This window comes from Clytia hemisphaerica, unplaced genomic scaffold, assembly GCF_902728285.1.
Source record: "Clytia hemisphaerica strain Z4C2 unplaced genomic scaffold, Clytia hemisphaerica genome assembly, whole genome shotgun sequence".
NCBI lineage: Eukaryota > Metazoa > Cnidaria > Hydrozoa > Leptothecata > Clytiidae > Clytia > Clytia hemisphaerica.
In genome coordinates this window covers 467,537-481,622 of record NW_027103262.1, presented here as the reverse complement: position 1 = coordinate 481,622, position 14,086 = coordinate 467,537, and the positions used below count along the sequence as shown (strand labels likewise).

The 14,086-nt window shown below is 37.3% G+C and overlaps 1 protein-coding gene across 1 annotated transcript; it reads left to right on the top strand.

The window, feature by feature from the left end:
• The first annotated feature begins 43 nt into the window (after nucleotides 1–43).
• LOC136800027 (creatine kinase, flagellar-like) lies at nucleotides 44–13,636 on the top strand. Its single transcript, XM_067056648.1, has 15 exons — nucleotides 44–632; nucleotides 3,146–3,176; nucleotides 3,606–3,933; nucleotides 4,632–4,905; nucleotides 5,236–5,586; nucleotides 5,966–6,577; nucleotides 6,989–7,098; nucleotides 7,996–8,313; nucleotides 8,731–8,920; nucleotides 9,439–9,644; nucleotides 10,463–10,730; nucleotides 11,410–11,625; nucleotides 12,144–12,494; nucleotides 12,842–12,940; nucleotides 13,323–13,636. The coding sequence occupies exons 1-15, from the start codon at nucleotides 599–601 to the stop codon at nucleotides 13,499–13,501; spliced, it is 3,567 nt and encodes a 1,188-aa protein (XP_066912749.1). The 5' UTR covers nucleotides 44–598; the 3' UTR covers nucleotides 13,502–13,636.
• The last annotated feature ends 450 nt before the right edge of the window (nucleotides 13,637–14,086 follow it).

Here is a 14,086-nt window from a genome sequence, read left to right as displayed (position 1 = left end):
TTATTTGATATAAATCTTGTCTCCTTCACGAGTATTATGTTGGAATTTTTATAAGGCCTTTGGTGGAAATCTGGAGACTTGACGGCATTGTCCAAGTATATTTGATTTTGAGATTGCTAAGGTAAGCTACCATTTTTTATTTTCTATTTTATGGCTCTGCCGTCATTTAAAAGATTTATGCAAATCACGTGATCGTTAAACCCTAGATTCGATAAACGTTGCTAGGGAAATTGAAAATTACGGAGGAAGAATTGCATAAATAGTTCAAGTCACATGTTACTTTTGCTTGGTTCTTACGTTTCTCCAAACAAAAAAACATATTTGACGTCATTTATCAATGATTTCGAAACTCGCGCTTTATTCCTTAACTAAAACGTTATAATTTATGATAATTTATTCATATCATGTGACCTTTTTTCATGAACACGTCACAATTCTATCAATTCGAAAAAATATATTTGATGTCAATTAATTAGTTCGACCTTCTTCGATTTTCGCTCACTGAACAGGTAGCATCTCTCTTCGAAAAAGTCTCATTTTGACTCATTTTTCAGTCAATTTTCTTATTTTATCTTCAATCAACAACCAACAAAGCATCATGGGTAACTCATCATCATTGTGCTCTGGAAAAGGTATACATTTTCGTGTTTTTTGTTTTGTTTTTATTTGTTTTTGAACAAAATTTATCTAAAAAGTAACTTTGCTTTGCGCTTGGGCTTGGAACTTTTCATGCCTCGTTCGTGAGTTTCAACTAAGGGTTATAGACTGTTAATTCCTTGTTTCAACGTACTCTTTTTGTGTTTTCACCTACTTTCAATTGCTTTTGAACAGAAACACAGCCTAAGAATTATCTTTAGCGTTGTTTGTATGCGATTTGGTCCTAAATTGTATTTTTAAGGGTTAAGAACGTTTGGTATTTACTTTTTCTTCTTACACAACTAAGTTGTAATTAATTTTGTAGAATTTGAACTGTTTATCTTTGAAATTATTCATTCGTACTGGAAAAGTACCTCGGGACACTAAGATACGTACAACCTTCAGCTGCCTCGGGACTTAAACATTCTAAGTAAAGTGTCTACAATCCTTAGCTCCCTCGGAACTTGGGTAAAAAACACCCTAAGTAAAGTGTCTACAACTCTTAGCTACCTCGGGACTTATTAAACACTCTAAGTTAAGTGTCTACAATGCTTAGCTGCTTCGGGACTTACTTAAACACCTCGAGTAAAGTGTCTACAACCCTTAGCTACCTCGGAACTTCGGTAAACACCCCAAGTAAAGTGTCTACAATCCTTAGCTCCCTTGGGACTTGGAAAAACACCCCAAGTAAAGTGTCTACAATTCTTAGCTCCCTCGGAACTTAGTTAAATACTCTAAGTAAAGTGTGTGCAACCCTTAGCTGCCTCGGACTAGGCTAAACACCCCAAGTAAAGTGTCTACAATTCTTAGCTACCTCGGGACTTCGGTAAACACCCAGGTAAAGTATCGACAACCCTAAGCTGCCCTGGGACTTAGTTTAACACCCCAAGTAAAGTATCTTTAACCCTTAGCTGCCTCGGGACTTCGATAAGCACCTTAAGTAAAGTGTCTACAACTCTTAGCTACCTCGGGACTTAATTAAACACTCTAAGTTAAGTGTCTACAACCCTTAGCTGCCTCGGGATTCGTATAAACACCTCGAGTAAAGTGTCTACATCCCTTAGCTGCCTCGGGATTCATATAAACACCTCGAGTATAGTGTGTATAACCCTTAGCTGCCTCGGGATTCGTATAAACACCTCGAGTAAAGTGTCTACAACCCTTAGCTACCTCGGGATTCGTATAAACACCTCGAGTAAAGTGTCTACAACCCTTAGCTGCCTCGGGATTCAAAAAAACACCTCGAGTAAAGTGTTTATAACCCTTAGCTGCCTCGGGATTCGTATAAACACCTCGAATAAAGTGTCTACAACCCTTAGCTGCCTCGGGATTCGTATAAACACCTCGAGTGAAGTGTCTACAACCCTTAGCTACCTCGGTATTCGTAAAAACACCTCGAGTAAAGTGTCTACAACCCTTAGCTGCCTCGGGATTCAAATAAACACCTCGAGTAAAGTGTCTACAACCCTTAGCTGCCTCGGGATTCGTATAAACACCTCGAGTAAAGTGTCTACAACCCTTAGCTGCCTCGGGATTCAAATAAACACCTCGAGTAAAGTGTCTACAACCCTTAGCTGCCTCGGGATTCAAATAAACACCTCGAGTAAAGTGTCTACAACCCTTAGCTACCTAGGTATTCGTATAAACACCTCGAGTAAAGTGTCTACAACCCTTAGCTACCTCGGGATTCGATAAGCACCTTAAGTAAAGTGTCTATAACCCTTAGCTACCTCGGTATTCGTATAAACACCTCGAGTAAAGTGTCTACAACCCTTAGCTGCCTCGGGATTCAAATAAACACCTCGAGTAAAGTGTCTACAACCCTTAGCTGCCTCGGGATTCATATAAACACCCCAAGTAAAGTGTCTACAACCCTTAGCTACCTCGGGATTCGTATGAACACCTCGAGTAAAGTGTCTACAACCCTTAACTACCTCGGGACTTGTATAAACATCTTTAAGTAAAGTGTCTACAGCCCTGCCTTAGCTCCATTAAGACCTAGGTGAACACCTCAAGTAAAATGTCTATAACCCTTAGCTCCCTTGAGACTTAAGTGAACACCCCAAGTAAAGTGTTTATAACCCTTAGCTCCCTTGAGACTTAAGTGAACACCTCAAGTAAAGCGTGTACAACTCTTACCTGCCTTGGCACTTCGATAAGTTTTTTTAAGTTTATCTCGGGGCTCGGGCAAAAACATTAAATAATTCGTGGGAATAGATTTCGCGGTTGAGCTCATCCGCGTAATTTTAAGGGACTAAATTTCGTGGGTGACAGTATTGGGAGACAATATTTTCGCTATTATGTGCCTTTTACTGCCACATCATGCATGTTGCTATCACTCACACGTTTCGGTAAACACTCTAGAACTTTCTTACTTTCCCTGCAACTTAACTTTTTAAGTGTATGGGCTATTATAAACCTTTTCTTGTAACATCGATAAATATATTGGTTGGTTTTGTTTAAAATCTAAAATAAGTGAAAGTTTAATGATTTTTTTCGTCATTTTTAGGTGACGTTCAAACCGTCAACTCTACTAAACCGTAAGCTTTTCCTATTTACTACTTACAATGTTTATGTAACATTGTTTTATCTTCTAGCCGGGATTTTATAGGCTCCATTTTTTGATACTTAAACTACACCAAAGTGCTTACATAGTCAATTCATACCATTTTCGTTGAATGACGCTAGAAGACGTTGGCGCTATTATATATCTATTTTTATTTAAATCGATTAGTTTGTTAGACCGTAGGTCTCTAAATCCCCTCGTGAGGTTATTGGTTAAAAAAAATAGTTTTCAGAGAGTGCTTTCGTAAATAAGTAAGGGAATTTATTTTCTCTTTGTAACATTCTTTTCACAGGTCTACTTTGATTAAAGTTTTCGTGGAGAAAAATTGTACTCCCTTCTAAAATTTATATATTCCCTGGTAAGCCATTATGCTAACTGAATAACTTAATTTTCATCCTTATAGAACCAAAGCTAAGGTGACCACGGTCAACGTTAAGCCAGCAGCTGAAACAACCACCACTGTTGTCAATGGCGACCAATCAAACAAACAACCCGATTTGGATTACACCATTAAACCCGATTGTAAAATCCGGGATGACGGGTCGTTAAATTTCCCCGATTTAACAAAACATAATAACTGGATGGCGAAATGTTTGACACCGGATTTGTACAAGAAATTGTATTCTTTGAAAACACCAAATGGTGTCACAATTGATGACATCATTCAAACTGGTGTCGACAACCCAGGACATCCGTTCATTTATACCGTGGGCTGTGTCGCAGGTGACGAGGTAAAGCCCAAAATATTTTTACTTTTTTTTGATTCACTCTCTAAGTATTTACGGATAAAACTTTTTGAAGCGGATTACGGAATTGAAGGTTTAAGTTCAAGTCTCTTTGTCGTCAACGCGCTTTGAGTTTAGGATATTCTTGAATTTAAACCGAGGCTAACCTAACATGTCTCAAAAGACTGAGATACTCGGACTGAAAGGTAAAATGAGTAGGAGTTCTCTAGCTTAGTCAGCCAGCTTTAGGTTAAGGTAAGGTAAGGAAAGGCTCAATTTCTACGGAGTTTATCCGAAAACTCCGAGAAGTCACCATATAGAAGATATACTTTTACAAGATGAAGGATTATTTGCATTTTACACAGTAGCGTCCCTTGGCAAAAAGAATAAGATTGGTAAAATGTTTGTTTACAGGAACAAAATGCTCCACCAGACTGAGATTTATAATTTTGATATGTTACACCCCTGTGTCACAGACCCGCTGGGACCCAAGATCTGCTGAAAAGTTTGGGCAAAAATTCGTCCCCGGTGGTAAAATGTTTAATTTCAATCCGAAACCATCCACACTACTAGTAAAAATAGAATTTATTTCGATAGAAATTTTTATCCCCGTTGTGGGAAAACGTTTCATCGGGGCAGTTATAGATAGGGGTGTCATGTTGATATTTCCACAATCTTTATCTCTTTTTTTCTTCATTTTCCAGGAGTCGTATTCAGTCTTCAGTGATTTTTTTGACGAAGTCATTTACCATCGTCATAACGGCTACGAAAAAACCGCTATCCATCCTACCGATCTTAACCCGGATAACCTTATCGGCGGAAAGAACCTTGATCCTAAATATGTTCTCTCGTGCCGTGTGAGGACCGGTCGCTCAATTCGCGGATTGGCTCTCCCGCCTTTCTGCTCTCGAGCGGAACGCCGAACTGTGGAGACCATTTTGATGGGTGCTCTGCAGAAGTTAGACGGCAAGTTCCAAGGTAAGTGGGAATGAAATGACTTTTTTAACAAAATAATAAGTTTATGTATTTTCCCTTTAAGGACGGCGAAGTGACTGAAATAATTTGAAACAATCTGCAGCTTTGACCTGTAACATTGTGGATGATAAAAGTGCTGATTTTACTGTCGTCCTTAGTCGGTCAGGATCTATTCATAACAAAACCTAACCGTCTCCGCTGTACAAAACACATAAATAAACTCGCTAATATCATTTTGTGTATTGTTGGTTTTTTCAGACCTTTCAAGATTTTCTATGTAAGTTTTTAAACTAACAATTTTTCAAGAATCTTCTTCTTCTTTTTCTTTCACAGGCAAATATTATCCTCTTGATGGTATGTCTGAAGAAGACCAAAATAAACTGATCGATGATCATTTCTTATTCGACAAACCCGTCTCACCTTTGCTGACATCAGCAGGTATGGCACGTGACTGGCCTGACTCACGTGGTATCTGGCACAACAAAGACAAGAACTTTTTAGTCTGGGTCAACGAGGAAGATCACTCACGTGTCATCTCCATGGAAACTGGTGGCAACATGGCGGCCGTTTTCAATCGCTTTTGCACCGGCCTTAAGAAGGTGGAAGCGAATATTAAACAAAATGGTAGAGAGTTTATGTGGAATGAACATTTGGGTTATGTTTTGACTTGCCCATCCAACCTTGGTAAGTTAACTTTCATCCTTTACATTTTCCTTTCTAATATATCAATTTAATGGCTAAAATTGTGGGTTCAAGTCGGATCACACCAAAGACTAAAAAAATATGGTTCTTCATGTACCCAAGCAGCTAGAGCTAAGGCAAACTCGAAGCGAGTCCCCAAGTCCCCTTTTTCTAAAAGAATATTGTATCACGTCCATTAGCAGAAAATATAAAAAGTTGTACAAGTGACTATTGGTATGGGATTGTAATGAAGGACCAATAGTGAATAAAATCTACGATGAGATAAAGCAACAATTTACGCCTTTTTGCGTTGCCTTATTGGTTTTACAACCAGATAGAAATGATAAATTTGAGCTCTTGTTACTTTTTCTTTCTCAAACAGGAACTGGCCTTCGTGCTGGTGTTCACTTGAAAGTTCCTTTACTTTCAAAGACTAAATATTTCGATTCCATCTTGGCCGCATACCGTCTTCAAAAGCGAGGTACCGGTGGTGTAGATACCATGTCTACTGATGGTACTTTTGATATCTCAAATCTTGACCGATTGGGTACATCCGAAGTCCAGCAAGTGCAGGCGGTTGTGAACGGTGTAGAATGTTTAATCGAGCTTGAGAAAGCTCTTGAACAAGGTGTTGATATTGAAAACCGCGTCATGTCCGCTATCCTGACCAGTAAATCATGCCGGAACAGCCCAATGGCTAATTTCCCGGATCTATCCAAACACAGTAACTGGATGGCCAAATGTCTTACACCGGAAGTGTACGCTAAGTACCAAGGTGTCAAAACACCATCTGGATTTACTATTGATCAAGTCATTCAGACTGGAGTTGACAACCCAGGGCATCCGTTTATTATGACCGTGGGTTGCGTAGCCGGAGATGAAGAATCTTATGAAACATTTGCTGACTTATTTGATCCGGTCATCGAAAAACGATTTAACGGATTTAAGAAAACCGACATGCATAAAACTGATTTGTCATACCAAAAACTAAAAGGTATGTTTTTCTCAGTAAAGTTTCTTGTTGTAATGGTACTCCTATTTTGGAGGCCCTTTGGTATTTATGTTTGAGGATAAATTTTCATTGAGTTGAGTTTTGACCTTGATACATAGTAAGATGTGATTCTGATAAAAACTTCGAAATAATAGATATGAAATAAATAATTGTATATTTCAATTAACATTTTAACATTAGAATAATAATATTTGAAATAAGCAAGAGGCTCAAATAACCGTAGTTGATAGCATGTATTACGGCTAATTCAGACAAAAATAATGGAAGGGACAAATCGTAGTATACAAACTGATATTATCATGTAATGCTTACGATATTATCATACAAGACCCATATTACTGTATTATACGGATTATATTAACCAGGATCCTAATGTATTTTCTTCATCTGTAGGTGGTGATAATTTGGACTCGAAGTATGTGTTATCGTGCCGTGTACGCACTGGACGTAGTATTCGTGGTTTATCATTGCCAACTTGGTGCACGCGTGCTGAACGAAAACAGGTTTGTTAATAGTGTTACAACCGTTGATTATTTCAAAGCCCCAAAAGGGTTGGATCCAAAACTCCTGGATGGGAAATGAAGCCAATTATTTCCCATCCAGAAAACGTGTGGCCGGGTAGCTCAGTCGGTAGAGCATTCGCATTACAATCCAAGGTTTGTGGGTTCGATCCCCGGTCACCGCCAACTCAGCGGATGAGTAGCTTAGATTGGATAATCTGATCTAGGCGGTAAATTACTGGGAGCTGAGAGTAGGCGTGGGGCTCCACCTTAGCATTCGATCTCCCAGGTCTAGCGCAAATAGGGATAAAAAAGGGGATAGACTCCCTCACTCCCGACTCCGCCGACAGCCGCCAGATGAATATACTTACTTTAGAACACGTGATCCGTGTGGATTTCTAAATACGGTGCAAATCTTAAGGCTTCACTTTTTCTTGCTCGAGGAAGTTGAAGATTCATCTCTAGCCCCTTTGGGACTTCAAGCTCAATGGTTACATTTCCTTCTCTTCAGTTGAATATCCTAGCAAGCTTTTTAGCCCCCCCCAAAAAAGTCTTGAAATAATAGAATATAAGTTTCGTATACGATTGTTTTCCAATTGTGGACTTTCCTTTTAGCTTCATAAAAGATACAGTTGATTCTCTCTAATTCAATCTTCAAAGGACGAAGAATTTTCTTCGAATTAGCGGAAGATTCGAATTAAGGAGAGTATTTTTTAAACAACTTTCCACATATGCTTTAGTTCGAATTACAGAGAGATCTAAATAACAGACGTTCGAATTAGAGAGACTTGACTGTAGTTGCAATACCTAGTGTACACAAGCTGCAGAGTTCAAACTGTTCTTAGTGAAAAATTAGGTAAAAGTTTGTTCAAGTTTTGATTCCTTTTCTTTCATTTGCAGGTTGAAGAAATTTTGGTCAACGCTTTGGGGCGTTTGTCCGGTAATTTGAAGGGGAAATATTTTTCTCTTGACAAAATGACGGAAACCGAACAAAATAAATTGATCGATGATCATTTCTTATTCGACAAACCCGTCTCACCTTTGCTGACATCAGCAGGTATGGCACGTGACTGGCCTGAAGCACGTGGTATCTGGCATAACAACAAAAAGAATTTCTTAGTTTGGGTCAACGAGGAAGATCACATGAGAATTATCTCAATGCAGAAAGGTGCTAACATGAAAGAAGTCTTCCAACGTTTCTGTACTGGCCTTCAACAGGTAAGGTTTATAAATTTTGCCCTACAGATTCTTTTAAACTTTTCTTCCACTTAGACACCCCTCCAAGTTATTTGAAAAACTAACTAATAGTTGGGAGGATCGGAAGGACTAGAATAAACCAACGAAATTTTAAATGGTTTTAAATCGAACTGATGCTTAGGTCAACCTTTAACAGGTTCAGAAAAAGTAATGCGAAAGGGAATCTCATAACATTTCAAACTTTTTCACTCTTAAAAAACTGCTGTTGATTCGAAGATGACCTGTATAGATATAATTCCCTATGCTAGAAACTTTCTCGTTACAGCATAAGATTAAGCCTATAAATCCTAAGAAGCCCTACTTTACTGAGTTTACCGTTGTAGAGTTTGACAGTCTTTGAATCGAATTTCAAATCTTATTTAATCTCTTTATAAACAGGTTGAAACCCTGATGAAGAGTGATGGCCACACCTTTATGTGGAGTGAACATCTTGGATATATTCTCACCTGTCCATCCAATCTTGGTACTGGTATGCGAGCAGGTGTTCATGTTAAGTTACCACTTGTCAGTCAAGACAAACGTTTTGATTCCATGTTGGAACAAATGAGATTACAAAAACGTGGAACAGGTAGGTGCTGTCTTCATACAGTAGACTCCCTATAATTCGATCTTTCTAGAAACTTTCTTCGAATTAGAGAAAGATTCGAATTACGGAAAGTATTTTATAAGTTTTTTTCAGCTGAAAGGTCCATTATGATGGGTATTTTAGTTCGAACTACAGAAAGATTCGAATTAGAGAGAGCTGACTATAGTTTTTAGATAGGAATATGAGTCTCAATAAATTTCATTGAAATGTTCTTATTATCTTTGTACAGGTGTTTGTATTAGACAAACTTAGTAAGAATACTTAAAATTCGATAGACAAACTATTCATAACATTTTAATGCTTAACGAACTCAAAAACACACAATCACTTAGGAAATCGCACAAAAATACTCTCAAAATGGTGAAAATGAGAACATTTTAATCACATTTTGGACTAAAAACTCAAAAGGTTAAGAACATATAAATCAAAGAGACTCATCCTGAAATTTTGACTTTTTCTTTCAAACTGTATTATCAATTTCTTTTGAATTTTCCGTTTAGGTGGAGTGGATACCGCTTCTGATAATGGTATTTTTGACATTTCAAATTCTGATCGACTTGGATGTTCTGAAGTTGAATTGATGCAAGTTGTTGTGGATGGAATCACCCTTTTGGTGAAGATGGAGAAATTATTGGAGAAAGGAAAATCTATTGATCATTTGATTCCTGAAGGAACTAAAAGCTCTGATGAACCAATTGGAGCTAAGGTAAGCTTTTTGAGCTTTTTTAGAAATGGGGAGAACTAGTCAAGTGAGTTATGAAAAGAAAATAATTACTGTCACCATAAAAAATGTAGTAACTAGGGACAGAATTTTTCGACAGTTAGTCAACTGAATTATGGGTAAGCTTTTAAACTTCATTAGAATTGGTGACAATTACAATTAGTCAACCGATGCATACAGGATAAGTTAAGGTTTTTCGAAAAGGATCTTTGAATTTTTATATGTATGACATGTAAGTTTTATTGTGTCGATGAAAGTGTGTTTGAACATTGGTTCGTACCAATTCTCGGTCGGTAAATAAAATTTTTCACTTTTAAAACTTTCATCTGGGGGAGGTTGAGTGTTTTAAGACCTTAAAACATGTTTAAAGCAGTCGGGGACTCCAGATTACATTATATTTTTGATGTGCTTTTGGGTAGTTTTAGTGTTTGTATTTTTGTGGTTGCTGTGTTGATGTTTCTGCTTAACTTTTAACTTTTGTAGGTTCTCTCTTTTTCGCATAAGATTCTCATCTCTCGACAGAATGTTTGATTGGTTTGATTTATATATTTAGAAAAATTCCAAAAAAAAATCGAAAAAACCGTATAATTATAAAAATATTAGTCCCTTTTTATGTTTCATTTTTATTTCATTTAGTATTTTCAAGACTTGCTCTCCTTGAGGTCAGATCTCTGTCTGATCTTCATCATTTATATTTTCCTTATCTTACATTATAAACTTTTTTAGACCTACCTTGAGGTCCTATAAATTAACTTCCTGACTTTTGTTTATTTTGAAGTTAATGTTCTATTTTTTTCTCACAGAGAACCTTCCCAAAATTGAAGATGGATTGTTTCCCGGACTTCTCAAAACACAATAACTGGATGTCACGTGTTATGACTAAAGAACTTTACGAACAAATGATCGCCCTTAAAACACCAAATGGTGTCACTTTCAATGATGTTATTCAGACTGGAGTTGACAACCCAGGGCACCCGTTTATTATGACCGTGGGTTGTGTTGCCGGTGACGAAGAATCTTATGAGACATTCAAACCATTCTTTGATCAAGTTATCAAAGAACGACACGGAGGTAAGTTTTTCGGTTATTATTTGACGGGGGTTCCGAGAATTCAGTATTCTGATGTTTGACGGAAAATGATCCTGTATTCAGGATTTAAATGGCCGAAATTCCGGTATTCCGGTACTCGTCGGTACATTTTTTACCGATATTTGAGAAATTTTTAGCTGGTACGCTGCTATTTCATTAAAAATTACTGACATTCCGGTATTTTGTAACATTGGAAGCCCCTACCTCATCTGACCCTTGTTAAAAAGTATTATAACACAATGTCCCCAAAGATAGAGCAAATAAAGGTCTTACATAGTAAAAATAAGGGCAAATTGGGCTGTTCCATTAAAAAATCATACGGGGGGAGGATAGAACCTTTTCAAGTCAAAAAGAAATTATTGAAAATGTGTGAATACCCCCTTGGAAAATAGCAAAATTTGCAAAAATACCATTGGAAAAATTCTTTTTAACCCTTAAAGTGAGGGTGAACGAAATTTTAGAATAACTTTTTACCCCCTTGGAAAAATGAAAAAAAAACCCTGGAAATTCTTCTCGGATTGCCCTCTGGAAATTTTTGTCCACCCCCCTGAACCCTGAATGGATATAAAATAGAATGGCCCATTGCAGCTTTTACAAACTTATTTTACCCCGTTACAATTATCGTATTATCATATAACACCCATGTTACTGTATTTTGTAGGTTATACTCCAGACGCCAAACACAAGACCGATTTGAATGCGGATAACTTGAAAGGTGGTGAAGACCTTGATCCCGAATTTGTTTTATCATGCCGTGTTCGTACCGGACGCTCTATCCGCGGATTGGCCCTACCACCGGTCTGTACGCGTGCTGAACGTAGAGATGTAGAAACGATTGTTGCTAAAGGATTGTCTCAACTTGCAGGTGATTTCTCAGGTAAGAAAGCTTTCAAATTTGTTATTCTCTCAGATTGGTACGGTGGCCCCTAAAGCTCACAAGACACTTCAAATTCGTATAAAATTTGTGAACTGGAAGTGTATTAGAACTGGACCTACGTCGTGAGCCTTAGCGGCCACCGATGCTTAGAGCACGAGATTTCTGTTTGGCTACTTTTCGATAGATTCTTCTCCCATCATTGGGTGTGGTGGGGGATGTTTTCTTCTGGAGAATTTTCTATATAAAATTAGAATTTAGGACGTTTTTAAATGATTTCAGATCGCAGCTGTGCAAAGCACATAGAGTTCATTTTTCGCTCGCTAAGAATAAGTATTTGGCGTTCAGAAACCTTTTTGGTAAGAGTTTTTAGGCAAAAAGATTGGATGTTTATAGCCTCGAATCGATCATAGCTGAGTCTTCGTTAAGCGGACGCCATGAGAGAAAGTAAGATACAAGATTTTCTTTAACAACCTTTAGAATAGGCCTTCTGTTTTAATTTATTTTCTTATTTTTTTCAGGAAAATACTACCCATTGACTGGTATGTCCGATGAAGACCAAAATAAATTGATCGATGATCATTTCTTATTCGACAAACCCGTCTCACCTTTGCTGACATCAGCAGGTATGGCACGTGACTGGCCTGACTCACGTGGTATCTGGCACAACAAAGACAAAAACTTTTTGGTCTGGATCAACGAGGAAGATCACATTCGAGTTATCTCTATGGAGACAAGTGGTAACATGGCAGCCGTTTTCCGACGTTTCTGTACCGGCTTGTCCCAATTTGAACAGAACATTAAAAATAACGGACACGAGTTTATGTGGAATGAACATTTGGGTTTCGTCTTGACTTGCCCATCCAACCTTGGTAAGTAGTTCATTTTTAATTTCCTACTCACAAAAATTTGCAATACAACTTCGACAAACCTTTGATAAACTTTAAGGGAATTGTTTACGAGCCAAAAGAGCTACAAATTTTTCAGGATTGAATTTCGCGAATTAAAATTTTAGAAGATTTGGCGGTGATTCATTTTCGCGAATGTGCTTAAACTCTTCTGGAAATGGCCCAGAAAATGAACAAATTTTCCCTTAAAATAGAACCGTCCAGCGTGGTGACAAATTTTTTCGCCTTTTCGCCTTAAATTATTTTTTATGGGTTTAATTTGTTGAAAATGTTCTCCCAATTAAACTAATTCATATTTTCTTTCCTCGCAGGAACTGGTATCCGAGCTGGTGTTCACGTCAAACTTCCACTCGTTTCCAAGCAAGCTGAATTTGATAAAATCTTGGCTAAATTGCGTCTTCAAAAACGAGGTAAGTTTTACCTTAAAAGTTTATTGATGCCTTTTTTTCCAAGACGAAAAAGTTTCCTATAGTTTCTTAACGGTAGCAGGTTCAGTTAAATTCCTCTTTGATAACCCTCGTCCTGGATCATGCAGTCCTTACTAGAAAAACCGAATATCCAAGACAGTTTGCATTGATTTGTGCTCTCTTTTTTTGTTGATGACTTTCTGATGTTTTCATCAGGGAAATACAAGATCTTCTTTTTCAGCTATTACTTAAAGGAATAGGTAAGATTATTCTGGGGTAATAACTGAATAGCAAAATTTCATAAATGCTCATTTGTTCATGAATTATTTTAATCTTCAGCGAATACATGTTTAATATCTCTCTTGCTTTCCCGCTTGCTTTTTAGGAACCGGTGGTGTTGACACAGCTTCGAACGATGGTACGTTCGATATCTCTAATGCTGATCGTTTGGGATTCTCCGAAGTCGAACTTGTTCAATTAGTCGTGGACGGTGTCGGCTTGTTGGTCCGTATGGAGAAAGAATTAATGCAGGGTGGGGACATCGCATCCTTGATCCCAAATTAAAATCCCCCTTCCCCCTTTCCTCCTTTTCCCCCTTTCCCCCATTTTATATTCTTTAAACTTTAACTTTTGTAAAAAAAATTTAACTTTATTTATATTTTCTATGAAATAATTTATAAATGCTGGACATTTAAATTATATTTCGCTTTCAAATTATTTTTGTGAATTTTTTGGATATTTTGAATGACATTTAGTATGATAATGTGACTCTCTGTGTTTTGATAGCTGCTCACTTAGTTCTCGTTGGAATCGTTTTGACTGTCAGTATAAGGTCAATATTTTTGAAAATGTTCATTTTTTGCAAATTTTTTCTTTTTGCTGAAAAAAAATTCGCCCGTCTTCTTCACACCACATTTCATTACATTTTCTTTCATCGACTTTTTTTAATAATGTATCGAAAAAAAATACGCGCTTTTTTTTTATAAGAACGAGTAAATTACGACACACGTAAATTTTACCACACCACAGTTTTTCAATTTTTTTTTTCGAAATTAAAAAAAGTGATTCAGTATTAGTAATCGCCTCAAGTTAGTTCAATTTCACGTCGATTAATTTTTGCGATTTTGGCGATTTTTGGGAATTTTAGCC

Coding starts and splice junctions, on each gene's coding strand:
- LOC136800027 (XM_067056648.1), top strand. CDS start 599: ATGGGTAACTCATCATCATTGTGCTCTGGAAAAG. Junction 3,177..3,605: donor ACCGTCAACTCTACTAAACC/GTAAGCTTTTCC, acceptor TCATCCTTATAG/AACCAAAGCTAAGGTGACCA. Junction 6,578..6,988: donor GTCATACCAAAAACTAAAAG/GTATGTTTTTCT, acceptor CTTCATCTGTAG/GTGGTGATAATTTGGACTCG.